At 46.2% G+C, this 13496-nt stretch overlaps 4 protein-coding genes across 4 annotated transcripts; all 4 read right to left on the bottom strand.

The window, feature by feature from the left end:
• Nucleotides 1–608: 608 nt before the first annotated feature.
• LAJ45_00978 (uncharacterized protein) lies at nucleotides 609–2225 on the bottom strand (the record flags this gene model as incomplete). The annotated part of the gene is made up of 1 exon (XM_046110577.1): nucleotides 609–2225. One exon carries the CDS (start codon nucleotides 2223–2225, stop codon nucleotides 609–611), a length of 1617 nt encoding a protein of 538 aa, XP_045975755.1.
• Nucleotides 2226–3627: 1402 nt separating this feature from the next.
• LAJ45_00977 (uncharacterized protein) lies at nucleotides 3628–4436 on the bottom strand (the record flags this gene model as incomplete). The annotated part of the gene is made up of 2 exons (XM_046110576.1): nucleotides 3628–4329; nucleotides 4416–4436. The coding sequence occupies 2 exons, from the start codon at nucleotides 4434–4436 to the stop codon at nucleotides 3628–3630; spliced, it is 723 nt and encodes a 240-aa protein (XP_045975754.1).
• A 3242-nt stretch (nucleotides 4437–7678) lies between these two features.
• LAJ45_00976 (uncharacterized protein) lies at nucleotides 7679–9151 on the bottom strand (the record flags this gene model as incomplete). The annotated part of the gene is made up of 1 exon (XM_046110575.1): nucleotides 7679–9151. The coding sequence occupies one exon, from the start codon at nucleotides 9149–9151 to the stop codon at nucleotides 7679–7681; it is 1473 nt and encodes a 490-aa protein (XP_045975753.1).
• A 1050-nt stretch (nucleotides 9152–10201) lies between these two features.
• LAJ45_00975 (uncharacterized protein) lies at nucleotides 10202–12068 on the bottom strand (the record flags this gene model as incomplete). The annotated part of the gene is made up of 3 exons (XM_046110574.1): nucleotides 10202–10896; nucleotides 10958–11650; nucleotides 11717–12068. 3 exons carry the CDS (start codon nucleotides 12066–12068, stop codon nucleotides 10202–10204), a joined length of 1740 nt encoding a protein of 579 aa, XP_045975752.1.
• Nucleotides 12069–13496: the final 1428 nt, after the last annotated feature.

Genomic DNA, 13496 nt, shown 5'->3' with positions numbered 1-13496 from the left:
CTTTATAAAGAACTTTTAATTCAACTTTCTTTTTATCAAGATCTTTCCATTTAAACTTCTGGATTAAGGTGAACAGATTCCTATGTATGGACGCATGAGAAACCCTAACCCTGAACACCGACATGAACATCTTGCCACATCAGGTCACCCCGAAAAAGGTTACCAAATTTTAGCCACATTTTTCTGCTATAAAATTGCGATCTCGTCTTTGTCATAATTTACATGTGGCCATCGTCTGTTCGGTTCACTCTGGCTGCTAACTACTACGATAGACAATACATCGAGACACATGCTAGTCACTCAATCATCTCACGCCCTTTTAGTGTTAATCTAATATTAATCTACTATATATTTGCTTACACAGTGCTCCGGTATGATCTCGTATGCTCGGCTCGAAAAAGCTTCGGATAAGAATGACTTAAACTTTTATGAGTACAAGATGTAGGATGAGCTGAATTAACTTGATACAGTGCCGAAAAAAAATATTCTTGAGAACGATCACATCCGTGCGATTATGTTCCAGACCAGATAGCAGGGAGGAACTAGTGAACTGAGGCCGACATTGACGGGCCATTGAGAAGATAGTATGCGATAGGTTTCCTTTGCCCTTATTTGAGAGACGCTGGCCTTTTTCTGAGCCTGCCTGCTGATCGAGTCGGTTGTACCGTGTTGCGTCTGAACAGCTTTCCGAAAGCCCTGCCAAGTGTCTTGCCGATGAGATTCTTCTTAGAGTCGAAGGGAAACCTCCCGGAGTCCGAGCTTCCTCTACCTGCTTGATGTCGGGGAGGCGTGGTGAAGATCTCCGGAGCATCTTGGGCGAGCTGGTTCATTTCCATACACATATCAAGCATGGATTCTCCTGGATGGACAGTGATATTCGGCACCAGGAAAGGTTCGATCTCAACTAGAACGTAGTCTACCCCCTCCGGTGGTGGAGTACGAAGAATTGGCGTGCTCGGTGGAGTGGTGGGGCCGTAGCTGTATACCGAGCTTTTCATTGAAGACGGGAGGCTCAAGGTATAGGTCATGTCGTCCTTCTCTTCGTAAGGATCCTGGGAACCGTTTGGAGAAATCGATGTTTTCGAAGGTTGCGACATGGGAGGTGGGAAGCGGAATACTGGACATTCTGGAACAGCAGTCTTTGGTGGGTCAGGCTTATATTTCACTGTTTCGTCACTTTGTGAGCGCGAACGGCTTCTGATATGGACGTCACTCGCAGTACACCCCTTGTCGTTTGAACGCAAGCGCCCACGAGGTGTTCCATTCCAACTCTCGCCTTCTGAAAGGTAATCCTCCTCATCTGAACTGCCGATGTAGGAATGGAGAGAGTCTGTGAATGTGCCAGGGTGCCAGTTATTGGAGTTGCGTGAACCGATAGTGTACCCGTAGGTACTGAGTTCATCATTCCTTTCGTGAACAAGTCCCGGATCGACACCAGAAAGCGGCTCTAATGGTTCATGGAAGAGCGCCGATAATTCGCTTCTTGGGCCTGAGGAGATTCTTTTCGCACGAAGCAGAATGGTGGTGTTTATGCGATGATCACCGGGCCCACCATTCTTCCACAACGGACTAGCCATTGATGTTGTAGCCCGGACCACCGCATCAATGGAGCTGGTTGTTTCGGAGGCGTCCACAGGGTTCGACAAGGGTAGCTCGACAGTCGGCTTTTCCTCCCACTCGCTGTTCTCATTTTTTTCCAATTCCGTCTCGCATTCTTTAATATCTACAACTGTTTTCTCCGACTTTTGGGTCTCAGCCGCCTCAGAGGTTTCTTCGCCATCTTTGTTGACGAATTGCGCTGCAGCTCGAGCAATGGATTGCTTTGCGCGTAATGAGCTAGCACCCCATAAACCGCCCCTGATTCTGCGAAGTAGGTTGTTTGGTTTCTTTCCTACTTCTTCGGCGTCCTTTGCGCCATCGTTGGAACCAGCTGATACCGCCACCTCTGGGGGTGCCGGCGCGGCATGTTCGGTTACGGCATTGGAACCTTTGACAGGTGTGGTGTTGCTATACACTGATTCATTGTAACTTCCGTTACCTCCGAATTGAGGGGACCCGAGTGTCTCATAGCCAGAGTCACGATGAGGCTGGTGGTGGGTACAGTCGGGTGACATCTTGCCAAAGTCGGACTCGTGAGGTGATGGTGGGAAAGATAGAGACTCGTGTGTGTATGGCGCAGATCGGGAGATTATTCCTAGCTGAGTGACTTCGGTAATGGCGTTCATGCCTAAGGAGAGAGCATGGGATCGCGCCTCGAGTCGAGGTTAGCTGTGTGTGGTGGGATAAAGTGTTGTCGGTTTGAAGTGCGAGAAGCAACACTGTGCAGGGTTAGGGTTCGTTGAGATAACAAACAGTTCAAAAAATCCAAACGTCTCCCCCAGCGCCAATAATATCTACTCGACGCCCTGGACTTATAACCCTCCTTATATGAATTCACCCTCATCGAACACAAATCCTATCCCTCTCGCGATAATCTCACAACCTAGACCCTCTGAGAATAATTCTATATCTGGAAGGGATTGGTCGACGAGGCCAAGACCTTTGGGTTAATCAAAGCTAAGACCATGGTCGAGGTAGTAGTTTACTATCGCGCCTATACTTCATGTCTTTATTTTATTCCTTGCGTAGATATATTTGCGGTCGGCGACACGACATGACGAATTATTGGAGCTCCCCCATTGTTCAACTCGTCGGCATTTGTTTCGAGAATGATGTTACAGTTTGAGAGTAGCGAATTATTGAAAATTGCTGATTGATATCTCTACTAAAGATCACTGGGGCCGCACCTACAAGAGTGTAATTGCCAAACCCGAAACTTCTTGGGTACGATTACAATGTTAGCAATCATATCGCATCACTGTGAAAAGTCAAAACTTAAGACTTGTGCGGAGTTTGGTTATTTCTATGTGAAGGAGAATAAAATTAGTCGAGGACTGAACACCAGAAGCGGTGGATGCTCTCCACGCCCGGGATTATTTGTTTTGCTTATGTCATTTACATCTTGATCTACTATTATGTCATTAGCATCTACTATTTGGGTATTACGTAAAGTAAGACAACGGGTTTGTAACTTTGTAATAATCTAAGCGGTTCTTTACGCGCATATGCACAGACATGATTGCAACGGCCTTCGATTCACCGGACGTCTCTGCAGATCGCATCAAATAGAAGAAAGAGGATAATTGTTACATGGCAAGCGAGTTTTGAGATGAACAGCTTGATGGAAATATGAAACCTCGCTTAGCACACGCTATACCTAAACACGTTAGATTATATCTACTAGCGCCTTGGCAGTAGACGACAGATGTATGTAAATTCTACTTTAATTTCATTCCTCTCATTTCGCACGTAAACATTAACAAACTCTACATCCCAATCATGGAAAAAAACTCTACAGTCGAAACAATTCTCTCCTCGCTCAACGTGCAGTGCTTATTCAATTACTACGAGACAAAAAGAAAAAACAAATCCCGTATCTCCATTATACTCTGCACATAGGTACCTCCCAAACTTTCTCCCCTGCCCGACAAAACTAACACGTGAGAAAATAGGGAAGGAAAATGACAACGCCCAAATCTATCCACAACCAAAGACTTTGCCGCGCAAGGATAGTAACTGACCACCCTCTTAATTCGCATCAGAAAAACGCCTTTTGAGACCCGAGATCTCCTTGTCGGTTGATGATGCGTTATAACCTGCAGATCTCATATCATGGATCCCGGACTTCAAGACCTTCCTCACGTCCTTAAAAGGGACTTTGCTCATTCCCTGTTCAGCACGATCTGCACTGAACTTACAAAAGGCGGGGGAGGTGGCCGTCCGCGGACGGATTTCGCCATCAATATCCTCCAACCATTCATCCTTGTATTCACCAAGAGTTGAAGAAGCGTTACGTTCGGCATCGTCGTTCCCTGGATCTTTGACGGCGGTGCCCGGGGCGATGCGACGCATGGTGGCGGTATTCCCCACGGTGTTTCTCAAAGTATACTGTGGAGACTTGCTGCGCTCATATTGACTCTGCTGATCGGGAAAGAGAATGCCGGCGTCGTGATTCGCATTGATCTCCTCATGATGTCCGTCCTTGGTCTCCAAGGAATCGACCTCGTCGTCTGCAGGTATGAAGTAACGGTTGAGGTCCTCGATGAGACCCTTGCGCCTCTTGATGACATTGGTTAGACGCGGTGCGGCTCCTCCAGTGAAGCCAGGAGATGCGACGGGAATATATGCCACGTTCAAGGGCACTTGTTGGAGCGCGCGGCCCGCGGTGTTGCGCGGCTGGCTGGCCCCCCCACCGGGAGAGGGGGTGACAGCATCGACCTTTTGATCATTCTTTATGGGTTGTTGAGAATTATTATTAGCAAAGATACAAAAATGAAGTTGTAAGGGAAATAATCTCATTTCAAACACGAACATACAGTTTTGATAGGAGTATCCATCTTTGAATCTTGACCGTGAGAATTCATGAGAGCGGGATGGTAATGAGTTTACTTTGGGGGTTCAACAGAGATGGATGGGATGATGGATGATGGATGGTGGATTATGATGATGAATGATGAAGAAGAGAGGGAGAATATGGAGGGAGATGGAGGGATAATGGTGGGAATTTTGGTGGTGTTTTTCGACGACTAAGCGCAGCACAACTCTTGGCGCAGCTCATGCTGATGTTCGCGATGTTACATGCATGGGAGTGACGAACGTTGCAACTGTCAAGGTATGGCTCCTACTGGCTTTACGCACTTCGGGGACATTTTTAAAGGTGGCTGCGACCCTTATTCGTTCGCTTTTATATGGCGCTATGAGATTCATCGAGGGAGGGCAATTTTTATTATGGGGCGGTGATGTGCAATCGCGGAGAATCAGGGACAGTCATTCATCTTGCTCTTACTTGCTTCCCTTTTCTTACATCTAGCGACAGCATGTCAAAGAGGAAATGAAAAGCGTTTACAAATGGCGAATGTTCTTCTGAGAAATTGATTTCGGAGCCTGTGAACAAACGCCGAACGGGGAATCAATCTCACATTCCATGGTCTTCATCTCGCTATACGTATGGAATCCACAAAATTAGCGTAATCCGGCTAGGAGTAGTTTGTAGAAAAAAATAGATACATGTAGTAATTTTCGCTTCTTTTCTAAGCACGATATTGCACTTGTTTGGTGGCAAAGTCGCCCATGGTACCCAACGAGCGTTCCATTCGAGTAGTTCCTTCTCGCTTAAGCTTACGCAGATATCTCCCAGGACTCTGCAGCTGTTTTTCTGTACCTGCTCAACGAACATTGTTTGCTTTGATTTTACTAGTGAAGTTCTTAGTCATGGTATATCACTCCTTTTAGTCTTTTCTTCGATGTTTCTTGTACCGGATAGATAGATTGTACAAAAATGCTCAGAATACCTGCAAATCCTATCTGAAAGCTTAGTTTTCGTTGCTTGAACTCCAGTCCCTTTGGTACCAATGTATTGCCATCACACACAGACTAAATTCTATACACAAAGAATGGTGCTTTTTACCCCGAGCCCAAGTGTTTACAATAAATCTGCATGCGACGTTTATCATCATCACGCAAAGACAACGAACGCTAACGACAAAACGCCAACGACAAAACATCAACTTTTACAAGGACAAGTAGACGCCCGCGCGGGACTGGAACCTGATAACACCGCTTCACCGCACCTCCAGTAACGAAGGGAACGCGCGCTCCCGCTGCTTGGGGGTTTGTAGTAATACGGAAGGAAACAATATGACAACAACCGAGGTGAAACCTCCACTTTCAACGACAATGATCACTTTCCTGTCAACAACCTCACCTCCGCGCACACATCAATTCTTCACTTTCATCGAAGCAGGCTTCGGAACTAGCACCTCCGAAGATACTTTCGATAGGATCACCAATCCCACTCTCAAGTCTGGGCGATAGGAAAATTCGGGGTGCCCTGGAGTGTTCATGCAGAGTCGCATGCATTAGTGGTGGGTGAGAGGACACACCTCGAGCGAAGCACAAAACCGAGATTTATTGGTCATGACATCACTGCTTGGGAGAAACACCATATAAACATTGTAATTCGGAAAGCTCACAGCACAATGTAAGTCCATGTCACGCTCCGGAAGTGGCTGTACTCCACTCGTACCCTCTCCTCTCCCTCGAGCTTACACTCCAAACAGTGTGGCGGGACTGAGTAGTGCCAATAGAAAATGCTAATGGTCGTAGCCAAGTATCTTAGATTCACCCACCGCAATGTGTTGAGTTTATTTAATTTCATGACAGCAACGTACTGTTTCTCGGGGTACTGTTATCCTACACAAAATTGAATTTGGAGAAGGCTTTGGGGTCGACTATACCTGCTCCGCCGGGAGAATCCCGACACTGTGCTCTCTATATTTTTCCATGATGTTCTTGAAAGGATGAGCGTTGGAAATGAGGGGAAGGCAGTGAAAACTGGTGGAAGATTCTGTCCTTGCACGTCCATGTATCAGCAAAAATGTTGTCTTCAACATATATGAAGTAAATAACATAGCAGCTATAGATCGACCTATACCGGCGAGAATAGGGCGACAAGCATCAAGACTGTACCATATCACAAGCCTTCCCTGTTAGCTCTCAGTTTTCGTGGGATACAATAGGACATACCAGCTAGGCGCCTTTCATGCCTCGAACAAATTATCGCATGCCAACCTAGAATCATTCTTACCGGAATGTATACCCGAGCCTGACCGTGGTCAGGGGTAAGATAGACAATGATATATTCAGCAGATATGCATGTTTTTTTAAAGCTTAGGACGTTAGACAGCACGCTCCGACTCGTGTTATGCAGGGAGGAAGTGATTAAGGGTTCTTAGGGTGGTGAAAAAGATGGTCTTCAGATGGTATTATCAAGCAGGATACACCGCGGACAAACATCTAACACCAAGGTTAGAAGCGAGCAGATAAAACCAAGGCGCGGAGCTCAACCAGATAAGGGAACAGACGGGTGTGGAGGAAGAATAGTTTCGCATAAATGTTTCAGACGACAATGGGGTCGAGCACAAAGTAATAGTTGAGGAGTATTTGAGGATCTATCGTCGATCGTTAGACATGGGTGACGATGATAGCGATTAGGCTTCAAATATATATGGACGCCGCTAGAGACAAGCAGGCTGTTGCCTTTTTTTTTACCGGAGACGACACAGAATACAAGAATAAAGATCATGGGAGGGAGTATCAAAGAGTGGGAAAGAGCATTTGGAAAGATGTTACGATGAGAATGATGCTAAGCGATGTGTAATAACTATCTCGTGTCCTCTTGTACTAGATAGATATTTGGTCCATTTTGGTTAAAAACAACAACTTCGAAAAGAAATCTCTGTCCCTGAGGATCGGCAATTTAAGTTATCGTCTTACTGCTAGATGAGAATATACCCCCCGCCCAGATAATCATCGCTAAACTCTGCAAAGCAAACAGGAAAAATGAAATTGAGTATTAAAAGACTCAAGGAGGAAGTCTGTACATGTATAGACTATTTCTGTAAAAAAGAAAAATAGAGACACGAGGAGAAAGCTCGTGACTCAGTACAAATATTTAGGTCTGACATTGAAATAATCTCCCATCCAGCTAAAGTAAAAAAAAGAAGGCCATACTAAATGCACTCCTCCCAGTCGTGCCTGTTCAGTTCCTGAACATCTTGCAATTGCACTCCTCCTCTGTTTAAGTCCTTAATAACTTCCTGAGCCTCACCTTGCCCCCTACGGTAGCCCGCTTAACAACAGCGACCGCTTTCCTGCATTTGCATTTCAAAGCTTGTTGGCCCCTGCATCGACCTTTCGAGATCACAGGGCGTAATGACTCAGTTTCCGCTTCGCACTCAGTATGAGAATGTGGACCACCGCTCGATTTAGAGTACAAACTGTCGTTCTCGGTTTCTCTGTCTGAGGGAAAAAGTTCGGCTTTCATATACTCGGCAGCAAGGTGGACCATACTTGTACCACCATGGACACTGTTGTTTTCCTCGGCTCGTCTCAACGCGCGATGAATCGGCCTTTCAGAGACAAGAGCGGATGGTCGATCAAGAAGAGGGACATAAGGGGATGACCAGCTGCTAGGCCCAAGAGTTCTGCTACCATTCCTGCTTCCATGAAGTAATCTCATATGTTGAAAGGTGCGAAGTTGGGAGTTTAATTTCAATTTTTGAAAGGTCCTTCCTTGAGGGCGTGGGCCAGAGCGTGGCTGTGGCCTATAAACCTTTCCGGGGTAGCTGGGAGACCTTGATAGAAGTTTGTGTGCAGGTTGCCATCCACTTTCCAACTTTGCTTTTTGAGTCATAGTCAAAGATGGATTGATATTTTCCAATTGAGGAATTTGGGGTTGTTCTCTATTGGTGTGGTCATAGTCTCGTACCAATCCCGTACTTGCAGAAAGCTGCCCCGCTGGAAGCATGGGAGTAGACGGGTTTGGGATGAGCCTAGTATGGTCATCGTTTACGTTGTAAATAGAAACCTCACTATCAACACCGATGCCACAGAGAGTTTGCTGGTCAAACTCATCATAGGTGCGCTCGCTCGGTAGCTTCGGAGGGGAAGTCATAATCATCTTAGGTGGTAAGGTAGAACGATGGATTCTACCAGGCTTGACAAGGTCCACGTTGATTTTAGGGGGTGGGATATACTGTGAATTCGCAGAACCTGGGGTAGCCTTTGGCTTTGTATGTGTGACCCGCAGATACTCGTGGTAATCGTCGAAATCCTCGTACTCGTCGGCGATTGGGGCAGTCGCGTGTCGAGGACCAACTCTGCCATTGCGGGATTTGGAAGCAGGTGCCTGTGGCGATGGCTTCACAGATGCCTTTGCCTTGCCCTTTTTCTTTTTCTTTGGGGTTGTGGTTGTGGTAGGTTCAACATCAACCTTCTTGACAGCCTGGCGCTTTTCAGCTTCGGACCGAAGGTATTGATGGTAATCATCGCAATCACTGTACTCATCCTCGGTTGGTGTAGTTATGTATTGAGGAATGGCTTTGCCATTGCGGCGGTCACGGGTGGCCACAGGGGTCTTTAGGGGTTTGGTCCAAGAAAACTCCGCATCATCACTTTCGTGTGAGGCTATGGCCGGTTCAGCACGAGGCTTGTTGATATCGATGTTGACATCGATCCCCATACGGGCGGGTACATCTCTCTGAGGACTCATGATACTTTGATGATGCAAGTGCAGTTTGTTTGTATCAGGGAGATGTGAGGTGTTCAGCCAACTCGAATCTTCTACTGTGAAGCTTCAAGGGCAGGGGCTTAGTTATCTTTTACTTTTCTAATACCGAGGAGCGGATATTCCTTTCTTACCTTTGCTCTTGCTTTAATATCTGTAAATCGGTTATGAACAAGAAAGATTGTTTTTCATCCTAATTTGGATGATGAATGATGTAACGGGAGAGAAGGAAGGTGAAGATGAGAAGTATGAAGCATGATCATAAAGCATTTCAAACGTGTACAAGTAGAGGTAAGCTGTTCTCAAATTCGGATGCGTATCTGTCCTATGCCAAGATACTCGTGGGAGCGAATCTAATAATTTCCGTTCCTATATCAACCGTCAACAAAACATTCGATGTTTTCACAATATGCCAGTTTCTTGTTTCAACTGAATTATTCACTTAACCTTGAGAAAGCAAATGAATAAAATCAAGAAAAAAAAGACACGGTACTTGTAGGTCCAATGTATTGATGTTAACAGGTGCGAGTGATACGACATGAAGCTGAGAAGCACGTTCTTAATGTTGATATGGCTCTTTTCTCAGGCGTACTTGAGGTTTCGATTCAACTGATTTACATCGAAGTTCAAGAAAGAAAAAAAACATGGAGATATAAACAGATTTCTTAATCGCCATTTGTGTGACTGCCATGCCCATATTGATCATGGTGGCTTCGATGTTTTTCTACCCAAAATAAGGCTGATCTCCTCAGCATGAAATACATGTAGGCAAATGTAGTTTCGACCGAAACCCTAATTTTAACTTGATAGAACTGATATAGCGCACATTTCGTGTTATGATAGCTGACAAAATAACAGAGGTATATGTCTACACAAACACTCAGTACTCGATTTCAGGTAGAGCGAAACGACCTGCTCGAGATCTGGGAATTTTGGCCATAATTAACTCAGACAACCCTATCTTACTATTCCGTGCTTCTCCACCCAAGAGTAAAACCCCGCCAGCAGTATCCAGCGCCCCCCTCGGTGGAGTGACTAGTCGGTGCTTCCGCCGACCCTGAACAACTTACTCAATCGCTTCTTAGCCCGACCGATAAAATTTCCATCATAAAATTCGTCGCCATAAAGCTCAATCTTCGCAGACCTTGTCGGACTTCCCACTCTTTCCGGAATACGATATCCTGTCTCCATGGCCAGTAAGTCGTTTTTTCTCCTGAACTCATCGACCATGCTGAGGGAGGTCACAGGGTTGCGTCTTGATCTCCCACAAAAACTCTCAACACTGATCTCTATCGGATCTACCGCCACCACGGGGGATGGACGAAGGCCTTCTGTGGACGCCGGGGATGCACAAGCGCGATGTAGGGAGATGGAAGATCTAGCCTTCATGAGGTATGGATAAGCCCGACGAGAATTCTTACTGAACGTCGCCCATTTAGACCTCGGAGTGGTTTCTTCAGTAACACCTGACGGACAGCCATTAGGAGAGGCATTGTTCAAGTCCCGGGGATAAGGACTCTTGGCACGGGCATTAGGCGCAAACCCGCTGCCAATTTTCAACGATCCCAGCTTGAATAGATATCGGCCAGTGGTGGTAGAATTTATGTCAGCATCGCTAGAGGATGACGGCTTTTCGACAATAATGGTAGGAACAGGGCAGTCTTTGGTTGTTGTGTTGGCAGCCCAGGATAGGCGGTGAGACTTGATGACTGGAGTCTCAATTAGAGGATCTAGTACTACCAATTTAGCTGATATGGACTTTTATGAGGGAAGATGGTGGAAGACTATTACCGCTTCCAGGATTGTGATTATTGTTTTTCCCCTTCCTTTGTGGCGGCGTATGGTCTGGAGATATTAAAGACATCCGGCCATTTAACGAGTTCGAGGTTTTACTCGAAGGAGGGATGTTAAGATGCCCCGTTTCAGAGGGTAAAGACGACGCTGGCCCTTGATCCACCACAGCATCCGCTGCCCATGTTAAGCGGTGACCGCTGGTTGTGGGAAATATATCCTCAAGACGAGGACGTGTAGTAATATTGTTTGCACGAGGCCGGCAAAATTCAGGGGCGCTGAACCCATCGCGCGACCCAAACGTCCCAAAGACATCTGCATAATCCCCACTATTGACCTTTTGATGAGCCAGTGGTACTTCTACTCCCGTGTCCTCCGCTGGCCGGTCGCAGGGATCCTCCATTGTAGTTATTGGCCTAGCAGGTGTGTCCACGTAGATATCCGGGTTCTTGATGATATCGGCCCTACTTTTACCATGGCAAGATGGGCAAGAAGAAGAACGAATGTTGGTATCCATATTTGATCGACCAGTAAGAAATGCAGAAAACTCGGCTCGATGGATGTCAATGCTCCTGCGGCCAAAGATGACTGGCTGAACCATCAAGAGGCTTCCGTCCTGGGCATTGTTAATCCCCTGGTGCTCGTAAGGACTGATGCCTCCACATGGGATTTCTCCACCACCTGTGCTGCTTTCTGTTATTGGTCAGTTAAGTACTCAACAAAGAAACCTTGTTTAATGTGAGAGGACTGGTCACATACTGCTAAGCGTTCCATCACTGGGAGTCGCATTCCGAATTGTCAATATCGGTCGGGCCTTGCGGTCCATATCGGCAATTTCTTTCAAGTTTTCATAGGCGTGTGTTGTCGGAAGAGAATAATCTTGGTGGAAGCGCTTGACACGAGGTATGCGATACGTGTAATTTCGCTCCGAATTTATGTTGCTTAGAACCTCCCCAGCTGGCCAAACCCCGGCGTCGCAATAGGTCCTGCTGAGAGGAGGGAAGCCGTTATAGTCCACATGGCCAGAGTCAAGGTTAACTTCCTGGTCGTTTGTGTTGTCATCCCGTTTCGTCGGGGGCGCATCCTTGCGAAATCTGGGGAAAGCGTTCATGGGTGAAGGTTACACAACGCAGATCAAGCCGCGTGCGCTAGATGGGAAACGACCAGTGTTAATGTCATGGCGCGTCGATCTTGAGGGCTATTGGGATTGCAACCTACATGTAACTATACTCCTAGACAGTACGTGGATAGCAACAGGAAAGGCCGGGGGACTCTAAAGCAACGGGTCCGAAAGTAAATAAAATGTCTTCTGGTGGGGTTTGAGGTTCTGACAGATGGTGCTAGCTCTACCGAGATACTTTATAGTCGGATTCATGTAGAGATACACCCTGCTTCTTGGAATGCGCAAAAACATGTATGGAGAACATGTAGTTGAGCTATAGCTTGTCAGTGTGCCAAGACGACACAGAAACCCTAACCCACAATAATGGTGTTGAATACATGTAATCTGCTGATACGGATCATAGGCGTCGTGCGCGGTCGAGCGTTGAAGAATCTATGAAAGTGGGAAACAATCTTCGTTCCAACTTTGTACTCTAAGAAACCCACCGGGTTGTACCCCGACGGGTGATTTCCATCTCAAGAACCCAGGAATGGACATATAGATGACAGGGGAAATTTCGGTTACCGTTCCTCATGCAAGGTAAACTATATCGCCTATCCCGGGTAATGGTGAGCTCAGTCCAGGGTGGGTGTGGAACTGCTGACCTCTTGATATACAGACCACCCCCCGAGAAGCATGATAAGCCCTCGGAAGCACAACGGGGAACCTGGACGTTGATCCCAGTAGTTGGAAAAAGCTGATAAGGAGGGTTTCTCTGAAACGGATAGACAACGTGTGGTGTTCAAAGAACCAACTTTTCTGTAGCGGACTTTTTATATCATGAACTATCACTCGGAGACTGCAGAGGTCCAACGTTTATTTACAGTTGTCCCGATCGCCAATGTTTCCAACTCGAAAAGGTACAATTTTACTGTGCTAAGAGGTATGATGCTATCATGTTGTAATTCATATACCCTATCTTAATATCCTTTTCACTCGCCGGTGATGGATCACGATCTGTCATATCAAAAAGCCTTCTCCTTTAAGCTACAATTTCACAAGACCTAGGATATAGGACCAGAAAACTTGAACAGTTGTACTCTTCTAATCTCTAGATAGAATCAACAGCAAAGCGTATCTGCATGTCTAGCTAATTAATCATATTAATAGATAGATAAACTTTGATCAAAAGATGTACGGCCCATTGATCGATATACCCTGAAAGCTCTAGGGCATTTTTGTTAAAGTGAACTCGTATGATCTATGCGAGAAAGCTTGGGCCAATACCTTCCACTTAATCTAGGACCAAAGGGGTGTGTTCTCAACTTCGCAGGATGCGGGGGTTAGGGTTTTCTCGGGCTACCATCAGCCCAATACACCCGGAAAGAGGAATGATGGCACAGTAAAAATGGATACATCTATCAATTGGAATCTTAC

Source organism: Morchella importuna (assembly GCF_003444635.1).
Source record: "Morchella importuna strain M04M26 chromosome Unknown Morimp01GS002, whole genome shotgun sequence".
Classification (NCBI taxonomy): Eukaryota; Fungi; Ascomycota; class Pezizomycetes; order Pezizales; family Morchellaceae; genus Morchella; species Morchella importuna.
This window is presented reverse-complemented; position numbering and strand designations above follow the sequence as displayed.